The following is a 16194-nucleotide window of genomic DNA, read 5'->3' as shown; positions in this document are numbered from 1 at the left end:
TCAGGTATAGCTAGAACAGCATGGTCTGACCATCCTCTAACTTTTAACAACTGTCTAACAGCATATATCCAGGCTTGCATCCTGAGTGTTCCTCACAGCTATGTCTTGTCAACACAAATGAGCTGAAAAGATTGAAACATGTCCTTTATGTGCAGCAAGATAAAGTTTAGGTGCTATAGCTCTCTGAACAAAATGGTAAGAAAAGCATGTGGAAAATGGGAAAGTGTTATATTAAAATCATTTTGAGGAAGGACAAAGGCATTGGAAATTTTAAGCCAAACTAATAGTTAGAAACAACGAAAAAGGCATTTACACAGTCTGCAAATATCTCTTTCTGATAATACTAGAAATATATGTTTCAACCTTATATTTAGAGTATTTTTCAATGCTTACCGTGGTTTGCTTGCTACGTTCTTCCTCTTTTTCTTCAATGATTCCTTTACCCAGTAAGTACTTTGTCACAATTACATGTTACAGGAATTGTAAATTGATTCTTTTAAGCTGCTGACATATTCTACTGACATATGTGACAATGGAAGGGACAGGGACCGTTGCCAAATGAGCTTTCCCTGCTTCTTCCTTGAGTATACTAGTAAAATAAAGAGGATGTTCTTACCTCCTCTGACTGTTCCCTCGTTTGTACAGGTGAAGATCTTCTTCCAACCGTAAGTCGATGGCAAGGAAAAGTCACTCCTGATACAGCTAGAGTCATCTACAAATACAGCAATGATCGTGTATTAAAGCCGCAGTCTCAGTTGAACATTGGCTTGGGTTTTTTTTTTGTTGTTTAAGGCTGCTTTGAGATTCGAACTGAAGACCACACTGCCGAAGACCGAATTAATTACACAAACATAAAGAAGCCTGAAAAATTAAAATGATTCCTTACAACAAAAACATTCAAAGAAACTTCAAACGGAGTTTTTACAAGTGCGTATGCACAGAGTATCAAAACAAACTAAATGGAACTGCAAACCCCAAACTGTCTTGAATCATTATTTTCTCCTAAATCAGTACTGAAGTTTGAGCTGTGGTTTGTATGTGGTAACTTCACAGTGGTATGCTTTGATGAAGCATATGTTAGTTTTTCCTGCCTAATCAATGAACAAATGTTAAAGTGAAGATGATAGGTACTAGTACAACTAATTAAAAACAGTTGTCTAGAAAAGAATTTTTTATCTTGAAAGAACGGTTTACAGTTAGACACTGTAAAAAACACAATTACAATGACCTCGTAAAAAATACACTTTGTCTCCATCTTGCTCATTACTCATGTCAAAGGCAGATGCCATGTTTCATGTAAACAAAGACATGCAAACACAGCAGTGCTGGTGAAATTGCAGTCAGCACATATGGGAGAGGTGTTCATTAATCAGTACCAACAGAAGCAGCACTTTTGCCTGTTGCTGAATGCCTAAATCTCAACTTTTTAAAACTAACAAGGCAGCAAATGGAAAAAAGCTGGCATCATTTGAAAGAGAATTACTAGATGCCTGCAAACACACAGCAATAACACTTGAAGATCTGATCCTACATTGCATTTTAAAATGTACTAATCAATAGGAGTAAAAATGAGAATTGCCCACTTTTCTATGATCAGCACCTTCGGTGCCATCGTCGCATTTCAAGCACCTTTCACACATTTCTTTATGCAGCGTAAGCGCACACCCAGCCTTCTGCCCTCTTCGAGAAAGTGCATCAGTCCTGGCCAAGTGAGCTTGATGACCACGAGCAGAATCTTCAGAAGCACCTATCTTGATAACACGTGGGCTAAATTTACAATGTGAATAGCTCTGAAAGACAGCCAGTTCACCTCGGCAGTCACAAAAGTGTTTGATGCTGTGACAACTCTTTGTGACATGGTGAAAGACAGTACTGGCAGTATGTTTAAAATATTGTTTCTAATGGTTCCTTCAGAAGAAACACCAAAGGACAGAAAAAGATTTTCCAGATCGGTAAAATTTATTACTGTTTCTGCAGGGCACAGAATGAGGGACTTGCATTATATACTTCAGAAATACAGCATCCTCCTAATTAGACTACAAAAAACATAAAGGAAAATAATAAAAACATTAAGGTAAAATTAATTTCAACCATCCTCAACAAAAATCCAAGAATAAATCGCAAGCCTTTAATTTCATTTACTGCCACTGAAAATACCCCATTTATTTTTATACATAATTCAGAATGACTTTATAATTTGTCTGCTAGAACTCCCCAAGATTTAATTTGCTGCAGGTTGAAGCAGGCTGATTAAGCAGGCTGGTTACCAAATGAATGTTAACCTGTCTGAACTAGCCTACTGTCACATTCTCACAGTAAGGTTAAACAGAAGTTTAGCTGCATAAAAAGTCTAGCTATCATCTTAAAGGAAGTGAGTAATAATACTCGGCAGCAAATGAAATATTAAAGACGACATACAGGTCAAGACCAATTACCTGTGAAACTCCTGTGACAAGAGCATAAGAACTGTATTCTCTGTAGTAATCCACCAGTTTAATTAGTATTTTTACAAGCTTATAATAATAAACAAACCCCAACTGTTATAAAACCTGAAACTTTGCCCTGTAGTTACCACACTACATAAAATACTGGTGAAACACAGACACACACGCACGCTAACCACACACAGACTGAAGTTCCCTATCTAACAGCATCAAATACCCTGACAGATGCCTTGGAAAGGCTCCCGATATCTTTTACAGGCACATTAAAGAAAGACTGGTAAGATCAAGCAAGCAGCTATTGTGGTGCTTCATTACTTGGCCCAATAGCAGGGTGTTGCAATTCCAATTTGCAACCCTATATTATAGTGTCAAAGCGTCTCTCAAAAATGAACTAACAGCAGAAGGGGTTCAACATCAGAGCACATTTCATCCTGCTCTCCAGACAGTTGCTGGAATGTTGGGGGTTTTGTGTGCATTTGTCTGAGAAATTGCCCCCCCCTTACTGGCTTTTTTTGAGAAGCTTTTTTGCAAAGGAAAGGGCAAGACAAATAGAAGGTCTGCCTCTCATTTCAAAATAATCTAGCAGCATGTACATTTCTCTAGAATTAAGTCATCTTCATTCTAAAATAGAGGGTCCTCTCCGAAGAGAGACTCTTGCACTGGGAAGGTTAATCTTTACTTTGAAAATCATGAAAATACCAACACTAAGCAAAACATTACTTTCCAGGCAGCTTGGTCCACAACTTGGATAGCAAACCTCAACTTCTACAAATATTTTGAACACAGGCCAATCTACTGATGGAAGCACCTGCTGAAGTATCTCAGTGGCAAGAAGTCTTTAGATGTTTAGAACTGAAAATGCTGGTTTGTAGCCTGAATACAGGCTACGATTATCCCTATTCTCAACTCATGAACCCACCTGATTGTGCAAAACCTCAAAAGTCACTAACTTTTCAGAATATTTTCTTTTTTTTTTTTCATGAAAACCACCATTATACAAGTACTACAGCTTAAATGAGATGGCTTTTGCATGCCCAAGAAGAGACGCTGAAAGACTCCTGGCACCCATAATGAGCTAGATATAAATGATGAAACTAATAATACATTAAAACAAAAATAAATAAGGTTAGACCATTTTTCTATGTGGCAGATGTGCAAATCCCTACAGAAAAGATCTCACAGCTGAAAGGTACCTGAGGTAGAAGGTGAAACAGAATCAGAAATAGGCAAAATGCCTTCCAAAAAGTAACTCAGGATGATTACTGAAAAGCCAGATCTCTTGTCCAACACTGTGTACAGCCAGCTTGTACTTGTTTAAAGTTTAAGTTGTTTCCTGCCTGACTTCCTATAAATTTAAGGAGAAGGACAGTAAAATTGAAGCCTTGAAACATTCCACAAAGACTGGCAGCAGGAGAGCCATCTCAGGAGACAGCAGAGATACTGAACAGACTGCTGCTGCTATGCAGAAAGGTAATGGCATGACTTGGACTAAAAGTGCACAAAAGATACTACTAAAGAGAAACCGCTACCAAACCTTAAAATATAGGGTGTGGGGGGGTGAAGTCTAATGTTCACTTGTGCTTTCCAACACTACAACACTGAATTTATTTGCAAAGACCCAGGGTATGATGATTTATGTATTTCAGTTGCCAGCATTAATAACTGGGGGATAAAGGTAAGCAACATCTTTTCTGATGCAAACATACAGGATTCTTTGCCAAGAAATGTCCAGATCCACTTAAAAATATTTGCCAAATGCAGAGTGAGACCAGGTGCTTTAAACAATAGATTATTATTCCTGTTAGAAAGTATCACTTTTATGTAGAAGCCTCTAGAAATATCCTTTGTTGCATGCTCAGAATAATAGGAAAAATTATGAGTCCATAATCTTACAAGCTTGCAATCCTCTAGAAAGAGTTTGTTCGCACAACTTCGTTCCTGCTCCTGCAGACTTCTGAAATTACAAAGGAAGGAGCAAACCCCGTCTCTTGTACCAGTCCAGAGCTATTTAAAAAAGACACTGAAGATCTGAGCAAGATAAACAGCAGCAGGAACATAAAGGAATGATACCAGCAGAGCACTGCAGCTGCAGAAATCTCTCCACTGAGAAATGCTGATACAAAAATCATAAGCTTGGTGTACCACGTCAGGAAAGTAGTAATTGGATATGACAAATTGATCTTCCTCATACTCAGCCACACACTGATGGAGAAAAACAGCACTGCAGAAGAGTGAATGGTAACCATATCTAATGAAGAAAGTATGAAGGCAAGCTCTAAGAGCTTTCTAATACCTTGTAGAAAATAGTTGGACATCCAAAGTGGCCAGCTTAAAGCAATAAACTGTAAAGAACTGGACATTCTTCTTCATTCTCAACTATCCAATCATTCTGGAAACACTAACTCTTTCCTCCATGGAAATACAGACAAAAGGCTCTCTAGCCATCCAGTAATCTGAATAAAACACTAAGACAACTCTTCTTGCCACTATGTTACTTATATTTAAGTCTGAACATACTCTGGACAATAAATTATGGTAGGAAAACAGGCAGGCCCTTGACGCCCATAACTTAAAGACATCCATTGGCCTGTGATCATCCTTTCAGCACGTCTTGTTGCAGAGTATGGCCTTTCCAGAGCAATGAAATGGAGAACGACCTGGCAAACTGCTTTCAAGAGAGTCAATGGTCTTCAGTAGAACAGCTTCCGTATCAGCTGGCTCTGGAGCAAATCAAACAACAGAGAACTTCCCCAGGAACTCCAGAGATTCACAGGTGCAGAAGGCAAGATGAGTCTGCAAAACATCTCACCTTGCAGAAATGAGAGACACAGATACGTAACGGACCTACTCTGGCATGATTTGTGAGGCTGTGCTGTTCACAGGATACTTGTCAGCAAGGGACATTATTTCTCTAAAAGGATGTAGGTCTTTTAACAAGAACCATTGAAAACAAGCAAGCGTAAGTGATAATGTTTAATGAAAGTAGCAATATTGATTGATCCTGTGCTCTTTGTTAAGTGTTTGACTGCTACAAGTGTTGTGAGAGTTTTTGGAGTGTGTGGGAGTTTTGGTTGGTTGGTTTGCTTTAACGTACATTAATGCACTTATCTAAACACACAGGTACTTACCACTGTTCCCGTTAACCAGGGCAGGTTATCAAATGTAACCCTTCAGCTGTACCACCAGGTAGTTTTCAATTTTAAAAACAGCTTTTGACTGTCTAAAAGACCACTTAAAATGAGAAACAATTTCAGTCACTGTAACAGGGTAACTACCTTTATTGTACGAAGAATCTTTTCCAAACAACTGGAGTGGCATTTTGCAAAGTATTTTCTTTCCTAGTATCATTTTTTGACATAAACTAGAGATTCTCGATCATTTGGTCTCAGAAATTCAAAGGTCAACCTAGAAATCTTTCAAAGCATCAGAAAAAATTTGAATAACCATATGCAAAAGAGAGGAGTCTACCAATGATGCTTGCACAGCAAGTGAAGCAACAGGCATTATATGACAATGGCAAACCTAGACCAGAACAAAAACCTTGCAGTAGACACAGCTGCTGGATTTTTAATATAAAGTAAAAAGATCATAAAAAGAAACATAACTTCTGTATTTCTTGTCTGCTGTGAATCAGTCCACTTATTCAATTAGCTGTACTTCTAATGCAGAATTTTGTTTGGCCGTATGTAACCTACTTCAATAGAAAACAAAATGGGGGGATTCTCATAGTGTGGTTTCCTCCAGAGGTGAAGGAAAATAATCCATGTTTTCTGTCTTTAATACTCAGAGATAAAGTAAGCAAACAAAATTCTGGTGTACAAAAAAAAAAGGCGAGTTTTCTGATACTTGACTCTCCTTCATAAATCTCCTACAAAAAGCAGAAAAATTCCCAGCTCTACTCAAGGTCAGCTGGTAGTATATTAGGCAAAAGGAAGTCTTACTAACCTGCCCTCCAGTTCTACCATCCCAAAAAACAGTTAGGTAAAATTATAATTCCAGCTTTCCAGCTGCACTCCTAGTACAGCTGATCAGAAGCAGCCACAGAAAGAAACCTTCCCAAAGACGTCACTCCATAAGTGAGAGAAGAGAAGATTATCTCCTGAAAAATATGCCCAAAATATTGTTGCTTGCCCTGTGAAGTCAAATGTTGATAGAGATTACACAAATATCTTGAAACTCAATACTCCTTCTTTGGCTCTGGAAACAACAGCAGTATGTGAGCATTATTCAGAATATTATTAAAAGTGCTGTGAAGTCATTGTGGGTATAATATTACCTAATTAATTAAGAATAGAAGTTCATGCTAAGCTTGAATGGTCTTTGAATCAGAGCTGGTTTAACACTGAATTCTACCACAGTTTTGAACTTCTAGCCACCCTCAATAATTACTATTGTGGTACATACCAGCTCTGAAATCTAACAGACATCGTAGCTGCTATGTGGTACTTTGGCTGTTATCTACCTTGTCGATACTGGCTAGCTGCGGTTTCATGTTAGAAACAAATGTATTAACAAACACGGGAATGATATCCCAAAATAATATTTATAAATCAGGAGGTCATCTGTTGAAGAAGAGCTCTTTCTAGAGGTTGCACAGCAGGCTGCAGTACATATGTGGAGATTTATAATACACATACATCACACAAAAAATTCTTAACCAGAAATGAGTGCACTGTTGCCTACAGACTGAAACCTAATCCTGGCTCAAGTACTCCATGTGACAGCCCTTTCACTGTGCTCACAATGAGAGCTGCTTAGCTTCTTCATTTACTGGTTTACTCACTGATACATGGCTAATGTATAAAGAAACAAACACGACCGAGTACATTTCATAACATGCCACGCTCATGTATTCAAAATAACCTAAGACAGAGGTGCCCGTAGCAAAATGCTCAGTGACTGGCAGGTGTCTCCACTGTGAAAATTTCACTTCCATATAATTTGATCCTTTTTCTTGCTGGAGTAATTACTATGATGCTTTTCTGCTCTCATCAGGTAAGAGAAGGGGTAAAGATAGAGGGGTGAGGAAGGACCATCATCAAACATTTCAGTTTCCATTTAAACTTACCATTCTGTTATCTGACTTTTTCTTACAGCATAAGCTAATTCCCTGAGTATGATCGATGACAATGACAGTACAGATGTTTGTATGCATGCTTTTTCTTGAAGCTAGGGGGAAAAAAATTGGTCCTTTTTGAAGGCAACTATACGAAGTTTAAGAAGGAACACTTCTGTCCTAGTTCTTCTATTAAACCCATACTCATACGGTACTACCAGCTGAGTCTGGATATGAGGCATATTAGGGATCAAATGCTTTCATAGCCCTAGTGCACCATGAGTAGGAAGGTAATAATTCACCAGTTTTCCACATCTTGCTGAGTAGAATGACTCCTGCAAAGGAACCTTTCCCTGTCTCCAGGTCCAGTCCATTCTCTACCCAATCAGCCAGGGCAAGTAACATTGTGATAAGTGAAAAATTACCTTGCTGCTTAGTCTAGGCAAACTTCAGTTTAGATGTCTGCAAGGCATAATCATCATTGCTAATCCCTTCTTGATGAGCAGATCTCAGAGGAATTCAAACAAGTCATTTTTCCCAGCCTAACAAGATGTCATCTACCTCTCCTCACTAGACAAATTAAGGTCCCTGTTCACAAACATTACCATACTAACTGTGCAGAATGGGAAATTAGAGAGAAATACTTCTTCAGCAAAGCTGGATGAAGGCACTGACCTACGCTTCAAACCTCAGGTCTTTAAGTCAGAATCTCAGGGCAATCTAAGGCTCTGCAGACCGATTCAACTCCCCAGAAAGACACCAGAACATATTACAAAACAATCTGTTTGAAATGCCTACAAAAGAAGTTATTCTACTTACTGGTCAGGCCACTCCACAGCTGAGGCTGCTGCTCCCAGCTCACTAGTGTTGGCATCTTCCATTTTTCTTTTGTAACATATCCTTTCTGAGATTAAAGAAGTGAGCATAAAGCAAGAAGTATTCGTGTGGTGAAAGGGAGATAGCAGTTAATGTGGAATACAGGGGAAAATAAAAGTGTAAAGGGGAGGGAGAAGAGGTAGTGGATGACGGCAGTGGAAGTTTTGCTTCTACATTTTAAAAGTGAGAATGGGAAGTTTTCCATTATACAAATAGTTGAAGAAAACAGTGGTTTCTAAACACATCCAGCATAGCCTTTGAATATGAACATTGAAGCAGGGGAAGTAAGACTGAAGGAACTCTTTGGCAATTTTTTGCAATTCTCCTGAGAATATCAAATGGTTCCACACTTTTTCCTGGTTGGAAACCCAAACATACAGAAACCAATCCATGCAGGAAGGAGGTGGGGGGCTCCCAAGCAGCTTATGCTATTTCTGAGGACCCTCAAGAGTCTCATCATTTCAAAAAAAATGCTGCTCTGGCATGAGAGATCATTCATATCAGGTTGTTCTTGCCATGGTTCTAGTTCTCAGTGTTTAACCAAGCATTACTAACAATGTGTGGGCAGCCTGTTGTGCTCTAACAAACCCTCACTGAACTCCTTGGGAACAAACAAGTGCTCAACACCGCCAAACCCATCCCTTATCACTGTATATTTGTGCATTAAATAATCTATCTTGTTTTCAGCATATAATCTCACAAAGTCAAAGTGATATATGATTTAAGAATTCCCTCATGTTTGTGTTTAAAAGTAACATTTAAAAACATCAAGGGATTAAAGGTTTTCTGTGAATCAATGTTTATCTTCTGCTTTGCTCTTTTCTCAAAGCTAGCAAGTATTCTTTCATTAGTAACAGAGTGTAAAATTACTTCTATCCATACTGAAATACATTGTATACATCGAACAAGTGTTATCACAGCAACAACAAGCAAGTATCCCAATCTAAAATAAAGGTACACTGCAATTTGTAAAAAAAAAAAAAGTCTATCAAATGCATTTTTTGGAAATTTACTGAAACAAGGGCTTTTTTTGTACTATGAAATTAATTATGAGACCCAGAGAGATTTCTATACAGAACTGAAAGGCTCTTTTCATTGGTCAACAAGATGCTGCCATTCAAGTTTAGTGCGTAATTTAAAAATAAATAAAATAAATAAACCAACCAAAGCTCATCTACTGTCACATAAACCTTTAACCCTCCTTGAACAACAATAAAAAGTGGATGTAATTCTACATTAGCCATGTCATCTTTCGACATCAAATAGCACTAGCTGGGAAAAACAGTCAAGTATGCTCTAGGTTTGTTTGTTTTATTAAACTATTGTACAAATACTAAAATGAACAGAAGAGCTTCAAAAATTTGACAGCCCTTGAAATTAACTTCCTCTGGAAAATGACTTAATTTTCATTATGCATCTTCAATAAAAAAAAATCTTGACAGGTATTCAACGTTTCACTTTAAACACTAACTGGATGAAAAAAATCTCTAGGGTGGAGTGTGTTCAGGTTATAAATCAGCAATGCTTATTTTAACTCCTCACTAAGTGTTGTTGAGATAATTACTGCTGACAGCTTTATTCAAGGTTCATTTCACTTTTTCTACTATTTTTCCCCTGTTAGAAGTTCAGCAGTGCCCATGGGAAGATCCACCCCTCACACCTGTTAGGGTTCTTCATGTTACTGAGGCCAGTTTGGACATGTCACTTTCAGCAGGGCCCATGGGAAGATCCACCCCTCACACCTGTTAGGGTTCTTCATGTTACTGAGGCCAGTTTGGACATGTCACTTCACATTAGCATTGTGCCAGCGCGCTGTGACAATTACTTATCGCAGGTTTAACTTGAAAAAAGTTTCTAATCCAGCCACAAGAACAGTGTCAGAGTACGTAATTTAAACCTGTCAACACAGGTTGTAGGAAACTCATTCCAAGGATTGCAGTGATGTTCCCATGGTAGATCTTTGAACTAGAATGAAGATTAAAATCACAAGGGAATGCTATAGAGATAAAACAGAGAACCGAAAAGTTAAATTAGATCTGAACTGAAAAAAGGTGTCTTAAACAGTAATGAATTTTTAAAATATATAAATTCTTTTGATTAGGATTGAGAGATTGCTTTGCTTAACTCTCCAGAACTATTCTACAGTTTATTCCAAAAGGCTGCATATTAGACATATGTATCTTATTCTTCCCACCATGGTATAAAGGCACAACTCTGGGAGATCTTCACACAATGTGCTGAAGGCAGCTGAATGGTGAGGATGCTCTGGAACTGACTTGTGGATAAGCAGCACATGGAGTGGCAGGAGGGAGGCTGGAGGCGAGTCCACGACACGGTGAGGAGGCCACTTGTGCCCTTCAGACACCAGACGAGGGATGCTGGAGTCACAGCGACAACCACGATAAAGCAAGCTTCACAAAACACTACTGAGAGTTTCTGTGCAAGCTTGAGAAAAAGTTGTGCGCAGTCCTCTGGGAACACGCAGCCCGGGTACCCTGGTTGAACACACATGCCAATTTTTGCTATGGCTGCTCTTAATCACCAGCCGTCTTAGCATGCATCTATCACTCTTATTTGCCAGCTGAATGAAAGAGAAAATTAGCCCTGTATTTGATTATTTCTCATTTGATTAAGCCTTGTTAGGCAAGTTAGGAATTAAAGCAGAAGGACAGATACTGTAGTACTTAATGTTGCTTCAAGCTGCAAATATACCTAAAGAAAACAAAAGGAAAATAATATTTCCTTGTACAACAGATTCTACTAAGAAAGAGATATACGTGAGAGACTGAAATAAATACCCATGATCGCTTACAGAGCTCATTCTTCTTTCTAGACAAAAACTGTAAATATTAAAAAGGATGAAAAATCTGCCAAGCCATTTGCAGCTATTTGAAACACAGGGTAACAGAATTAAATACACGCTGAAAGACCTGGAACACAGTTAAGTATAGACCATGAGGCTAATTGTGGATCTTGAGTTAATTACTTTCCACTGATACGTTTTTTTCAATGGTCTTTTACATCAGTTTTTTCTTTCTGTGGTCTGAACCCCAAGGCGATTCAGCGCGCTAGCCTCCAAACTCTGGGTGATTCATTGTGTACTTCTGCCTTAGGATTTTTAGTTCACGCAGAGAAAGCCAGGCTTTCACATCAAGTTGATGTTAATGTGCACTGACAAAGCAACAGTAAAGGAGCTTCGTGTTTGTCACAACGTGCACTCTTTAATTTAGTAACTGCTTTATACTGATATGCAAATAATGACACATTTCCCAAATCTCCAATTCCTCAGCAAGCCTTCCACTAATTACTCAGTGGTTGAAACTTATGCATGTAAATTGGTTAAGTGAGTTTATTAATAAGGACACCTGTATGAATTGGTCGACAAAACATACATGCCCGGGAACAGGTTGTAACTCACTGTACATTCCCAAATGTCTCAGGAACTGAAAATAAATATTCTCTCACCTAAATATGATCTGTTACGACTAACAGAGTGTTATTCATAGATAAACTGGCATTCTCAACCTTTCCCAAGCTAGCAAGAGACTGCCTTTGGGTGACAACAAATACTAGGAGTCAAAGCATTCATCCATTTTGTGTTGCCAAATGAGAGGAGGATCAAGGTAAACAAAAGAAAAGGTCTATTAAATAAAAAAGACAAGAATCCTTCTAGTACCTGAAAACGTGGGAAAGCACCAGCATCCACTCATCCATCAGTCCTCCAAGGACCATCACATGCTCCACAGCCTGGTTATGGTATTTTGTAATACTGCTCACTCTTACTTTTGTTACTCTAATGGCAACTTTGAAAAATTCAGCTACACTTCACATGGATTCAGACTCATAACAATTGTAAAAGCACTAAACAGAGCTACCCTATCTTCCTATATTTTGTTTACTCCAAACCCTTCACAGTGTAAGGGCTGAAAAGTAATCAAGGTACTAAGATTGTTCCGTTTCATGTGCTGGCTTCTATGTTGAAACACAGTGTCCATGAGGTTTTGATATTTTCTTTCATAACTGTGTAATTGCCATAGAAGATAGTGTAATAATATTGTTTGTTCTAAGTCTGATCACAAATTGCCCTTTTTTTTTTTGCTATCCAGAAGAAATATAAAACCGTTAAAAATATTTTTAAGGTAAGAAACAACTGTAAGTGAAATAATAAACAACAGTATAAACCAACAACCAATTTGATTATCCAGATGATGTATTGCCCACAGATATTCACAGATACATCTTGGGAACTGCTTTGCATTCACAAAGAGTATCAGCCCAATACTTGGCATGCTTCTGGTCTACCGTGGGATGTCATTTACTTCACAGCATTGTACAATGTTTTGGATGGCAAACAGAAGAGTGCCTGGATATGTTTCCAGCACTATATAATTCCTTGGCAGAGTTCAAGCAGTTGTGCTAGCAACAGTGCTTCCAACAAATGGTTTAAACACTGGAAGGCTTTTTATGCTGCCTCTTCTTCCTGTATATCACTCTTCAGTGTTAGCCTTTTGAAAACACAATGTTACTGACTCCCAAAAATTAGCTCCTCAAAAGATAATTGTTTTTTGTCTTCCATTTCCCTTACCTGGAATATATCAAAAGGCCATTAACTCTTTACATCAGTAGAATTAAAACCACCATGTACATAACATCCTCAATTAAAGCAAAATGGTTCAAAACTAGAAATAACAAAATGTATTAACACAAAACAATATTTTAGTCTTCTGAAGTGGTAAAGTGCTGTGTTAGGGCAGTTACAGCTAAAGATGCATTAATTTCATCCATCCAGTATAACTTCATGTTGGATTGGTTGATATTTGATAAACAACAGAAATAATTTCAAAATTAAGCATTTACAAAGGGTCTTTCTAGTCAGAGACCTCTAAGGCAGACAAAACATGAAACATTCCCAACATTTTAGAGTGGAGTTTATTAGCCATCTAACAAAAACGAGGTGGCCAGTTTCTACTGAAATCCAGCTGAAACCATGTAGCTACTTTTCTTTTACTTTTATGAAAGTTCAGCATTAAATCTCAGGCCTTCTCTTAGAAATGAGAAGGCTTGAGTTACATAAGTGTTTTATTAAATGTCATATGTAAAGTTTGCAGAGCTACAGATCTGTCTCAGGTCCATGTTTTGACCACTGGGCAGTAACTATGTTTAGAAAAGGAATTCAGTCCAGTGATTGCTATGGAGAACAGAGCTTTGTTTGGTACAGGAAATTATCTGTCTAAAACAGGTTTATTAATGAATATTTTTTTCTTCCACATTTTATCAACAGTTTATTGGACTTTAACAAAAAATTCCCAAAGAGGACTAGTTGAGCTTCATTCTAAGCATTTAAAAAGTTATCTATGGACTAATCTAACATTATTTAAATACCACTTTTTCTAAAGGAAGCATTTGAGCCTACTACATCAAGCTCGGCACACAACTAGAACAAACCCCAAGTGAAGTTCTAGCAATAGCAAACATTCACACTCACATACAAAACAACAAAAGTGATGCTGTTATTTGACAGAGCTTTCTTCTGCTATTACACAGTGAGCCCACTTACCATACACTTAAAGCAAAACTCTGTTTACAAAGTCCCAAACACCTTCAAGCTGTTGCAATGGATTTTCATACGTCTTATAGCGAAGTGAAGCTCTGCTTATATAGCAGAGTTTCATTACAAAGAAACTAGGACCACTGTGATAATCCTCCAGGAATAATGCAATTACCACTTACCAAACAGGTGTCTGCCGTATTCCAAGGAGATTATCACTTCCTATTCTGCTCTCCAAGAGCCCAACATAAGAGAAGCTGCTACTATTAAATGACTCATGAGAAAAGGAGTCTTTAATAACAGCTCTTGCTAGCTTCTCTCAGCAGGGCATGAAGTAAATGTAGTCCTATAACATCTTGGCACTGAAATGACTATTTTGGTTTCTGCAGTCAGAGTTTGAGCACCTAAATTAGACCGCTCCTGTTAACTGAATCTGAAGTCTCTCTCTATCCTTCTTCTGCGAGTACTCCAAGAACCTCAGCCTTATGCCAAACCGTGCCCTTTGTGAGTACTGCTGAAAGATGAACTTGCTCTGCTCAAACAAAAATAGGCTGCAGGGCTGCTCCAACAAACACATTGTCATTCAGAGATTTTTCTGTGACAACACAGTGTTTGATGAAGGTACAAAGAGAACTCTAAAAATGAAACTCCAGAAGTGCAGAGAATGAAAACTTGTCAACAGGGAACAGTTGTAGGTTAAACTCTGGCTGAGTGTAATTTGATCAACAAAGGCAATTTTTCAGCACGCTTTCAAACCAGCTTTTGAGTGGGTGTTACCTCAGGGGTAGATCTCTCAAAACGAGAGCAAAAGTACCCTCCTGTGAAATCTGGGATACACCTTAATGTACACAAGCTGCTATTACCTGATGGCAAAATGCATAATTGGTTGGGAGGAAAGTCTAGCTGAGCATCAAGCACAGAGGAGAAGTTAAGAGGGTAAACAGCCTACATACCTGCAGAAGGAGACAAGAGACTAGTTCAGGGTTAGCTAGTAACGTCCAGTGACTGTCATGGCTAGTGACACCATAGCTAGGTGCTTCACAGAAAGTAAGACACTGGTGGCCCTACAGAAACTCTCTGCAGTGAAGATAACCACTATTTCAGTATAAACTCACAGGAAGAAGAGCGGATTCTGCTGCTGCCTCTGTCAGGACACAAAAGTCTCCAGTGCAAATCTTGTGCATGTAGATGGAGAGGTGGAATGGTGACAAGTGTACAATATACTCCACCAGCACATTGTCTCATCGACATTGATCTCTTCAGAGATCTGGACTGTCTTCATCTATCCTATTGATACTTCTCTCTACACGCATGGTCATTTCTATCACATTTGGCAGGTTCTGTCTATATAAAGACAGAAACTGGAAGCAATGTTGAAGTGGTAAATTGAAGTAGCAGTCTCAATAGTCCTAATTTTAAACTCTACTCCTTTTAATGAGTTTTATGAATGTTATTTGTAATAAAACTATCATATCTATGAGTTTCAGAGCAGGAACAGCTAAAAACATTGTCTCAATAGAGCAAGCAGATTTGTCAATCTCTTGCAAAAAAGTGAAAGATGACAAATAGTTATGTCTATAGCATCACTACTGTTCCTTATGCTTTAAAATTCCAATGACAATAGAACTTATTATTGAAGAAATTAATAGTAACAGTTAACACCACAATTTGCTACCAGACTTTCCTACAAAACTAAGGCTGATCACAATATGTCATGCTGAAATGGGGTTGAATTTTCCTGATAGAAGCTGATGCAATTTTAGTTGATGGTGCTTGTCTAACACCAGCAACGAATCCGGCTTTTGGAGTCCTTATTGGAGAAGGCCATAATACACTTGGCAAACTCACTGAAACTGACATTTCTGAGATAAAAATGACAGGTGTTTAGCAACACAATTACCCTTTACAGTCTATGAGAGACACAGCACTTGAAAATGATAGTTCGCACAAGGAATTAAAGCAAACTTGGAACTGGCACAGGAGAGTGTATAAGGTCCTTAAAGTTATTCCTCAACAGAACTTATGAGATGGAATAGTAGAATCTCAAAACAAAACAAGGTATCAGAAAGTAAACAAATGCAAAATGTGTGGTATCGATATTTCCTAGGCAATAAATTTTACTCAGCTCCCTAAATATATGCATTCTAAAGAACGAGAATTTTATAAATCTATGACAGGACAACTGAAATTTCAAAGACCTGGTAAAAAAGTGGCCCTTACTCCACAGGGAGATGCAATCTGGAAGCTGTGAAAGAGAACTGAGACAGCTT

General features: G+C 38.2%; 1 protein-coding gene across 1 annotated transcript in view; it reads right to left on the bottom strand.

Moving 5' to 3' along the window:
* The window catches only part of FAF1 (Fas (TNFRSF6) associated factor 1), a 165751-nt gene that overhangs the window by 56878 nt on the left and 92679 nt on the right, over positions 1–16194 (bottom strand). The window contains exon 9 of the mRNA XM_010131516.1: positions 617–712. Coding sequence (XP_010129818.1) covers positions 617–712 — 96 coding nt within the window. The remainder of the gene's footprint in view (positions 1–616; positions 713–16194) is intronic.

The sequence above is a fragment of the Buceros rhinoceros genome, unplaced genomic scaffold (genome assembly GCF_000710305.1).
Source record: "Buceros rhinoceros silvestris isolate BGI_N320 unplaced genomic scaffold, ASM71030v1 scaffold11372, whole genome shotgun sequence".
In the NCBI taxonomy this organism is placed as follows: Eukaryota; Metazoa; Chordata; class Aves; order Bucerotiformes; family Bucerotidae; genus Buceros; species Buceros rhinoceros.
The sequence above is the reverse complement of the archived record's forward strand: the minus strand, read 5'-3'. Positions and strand labels throughout refer to the sequence as shown.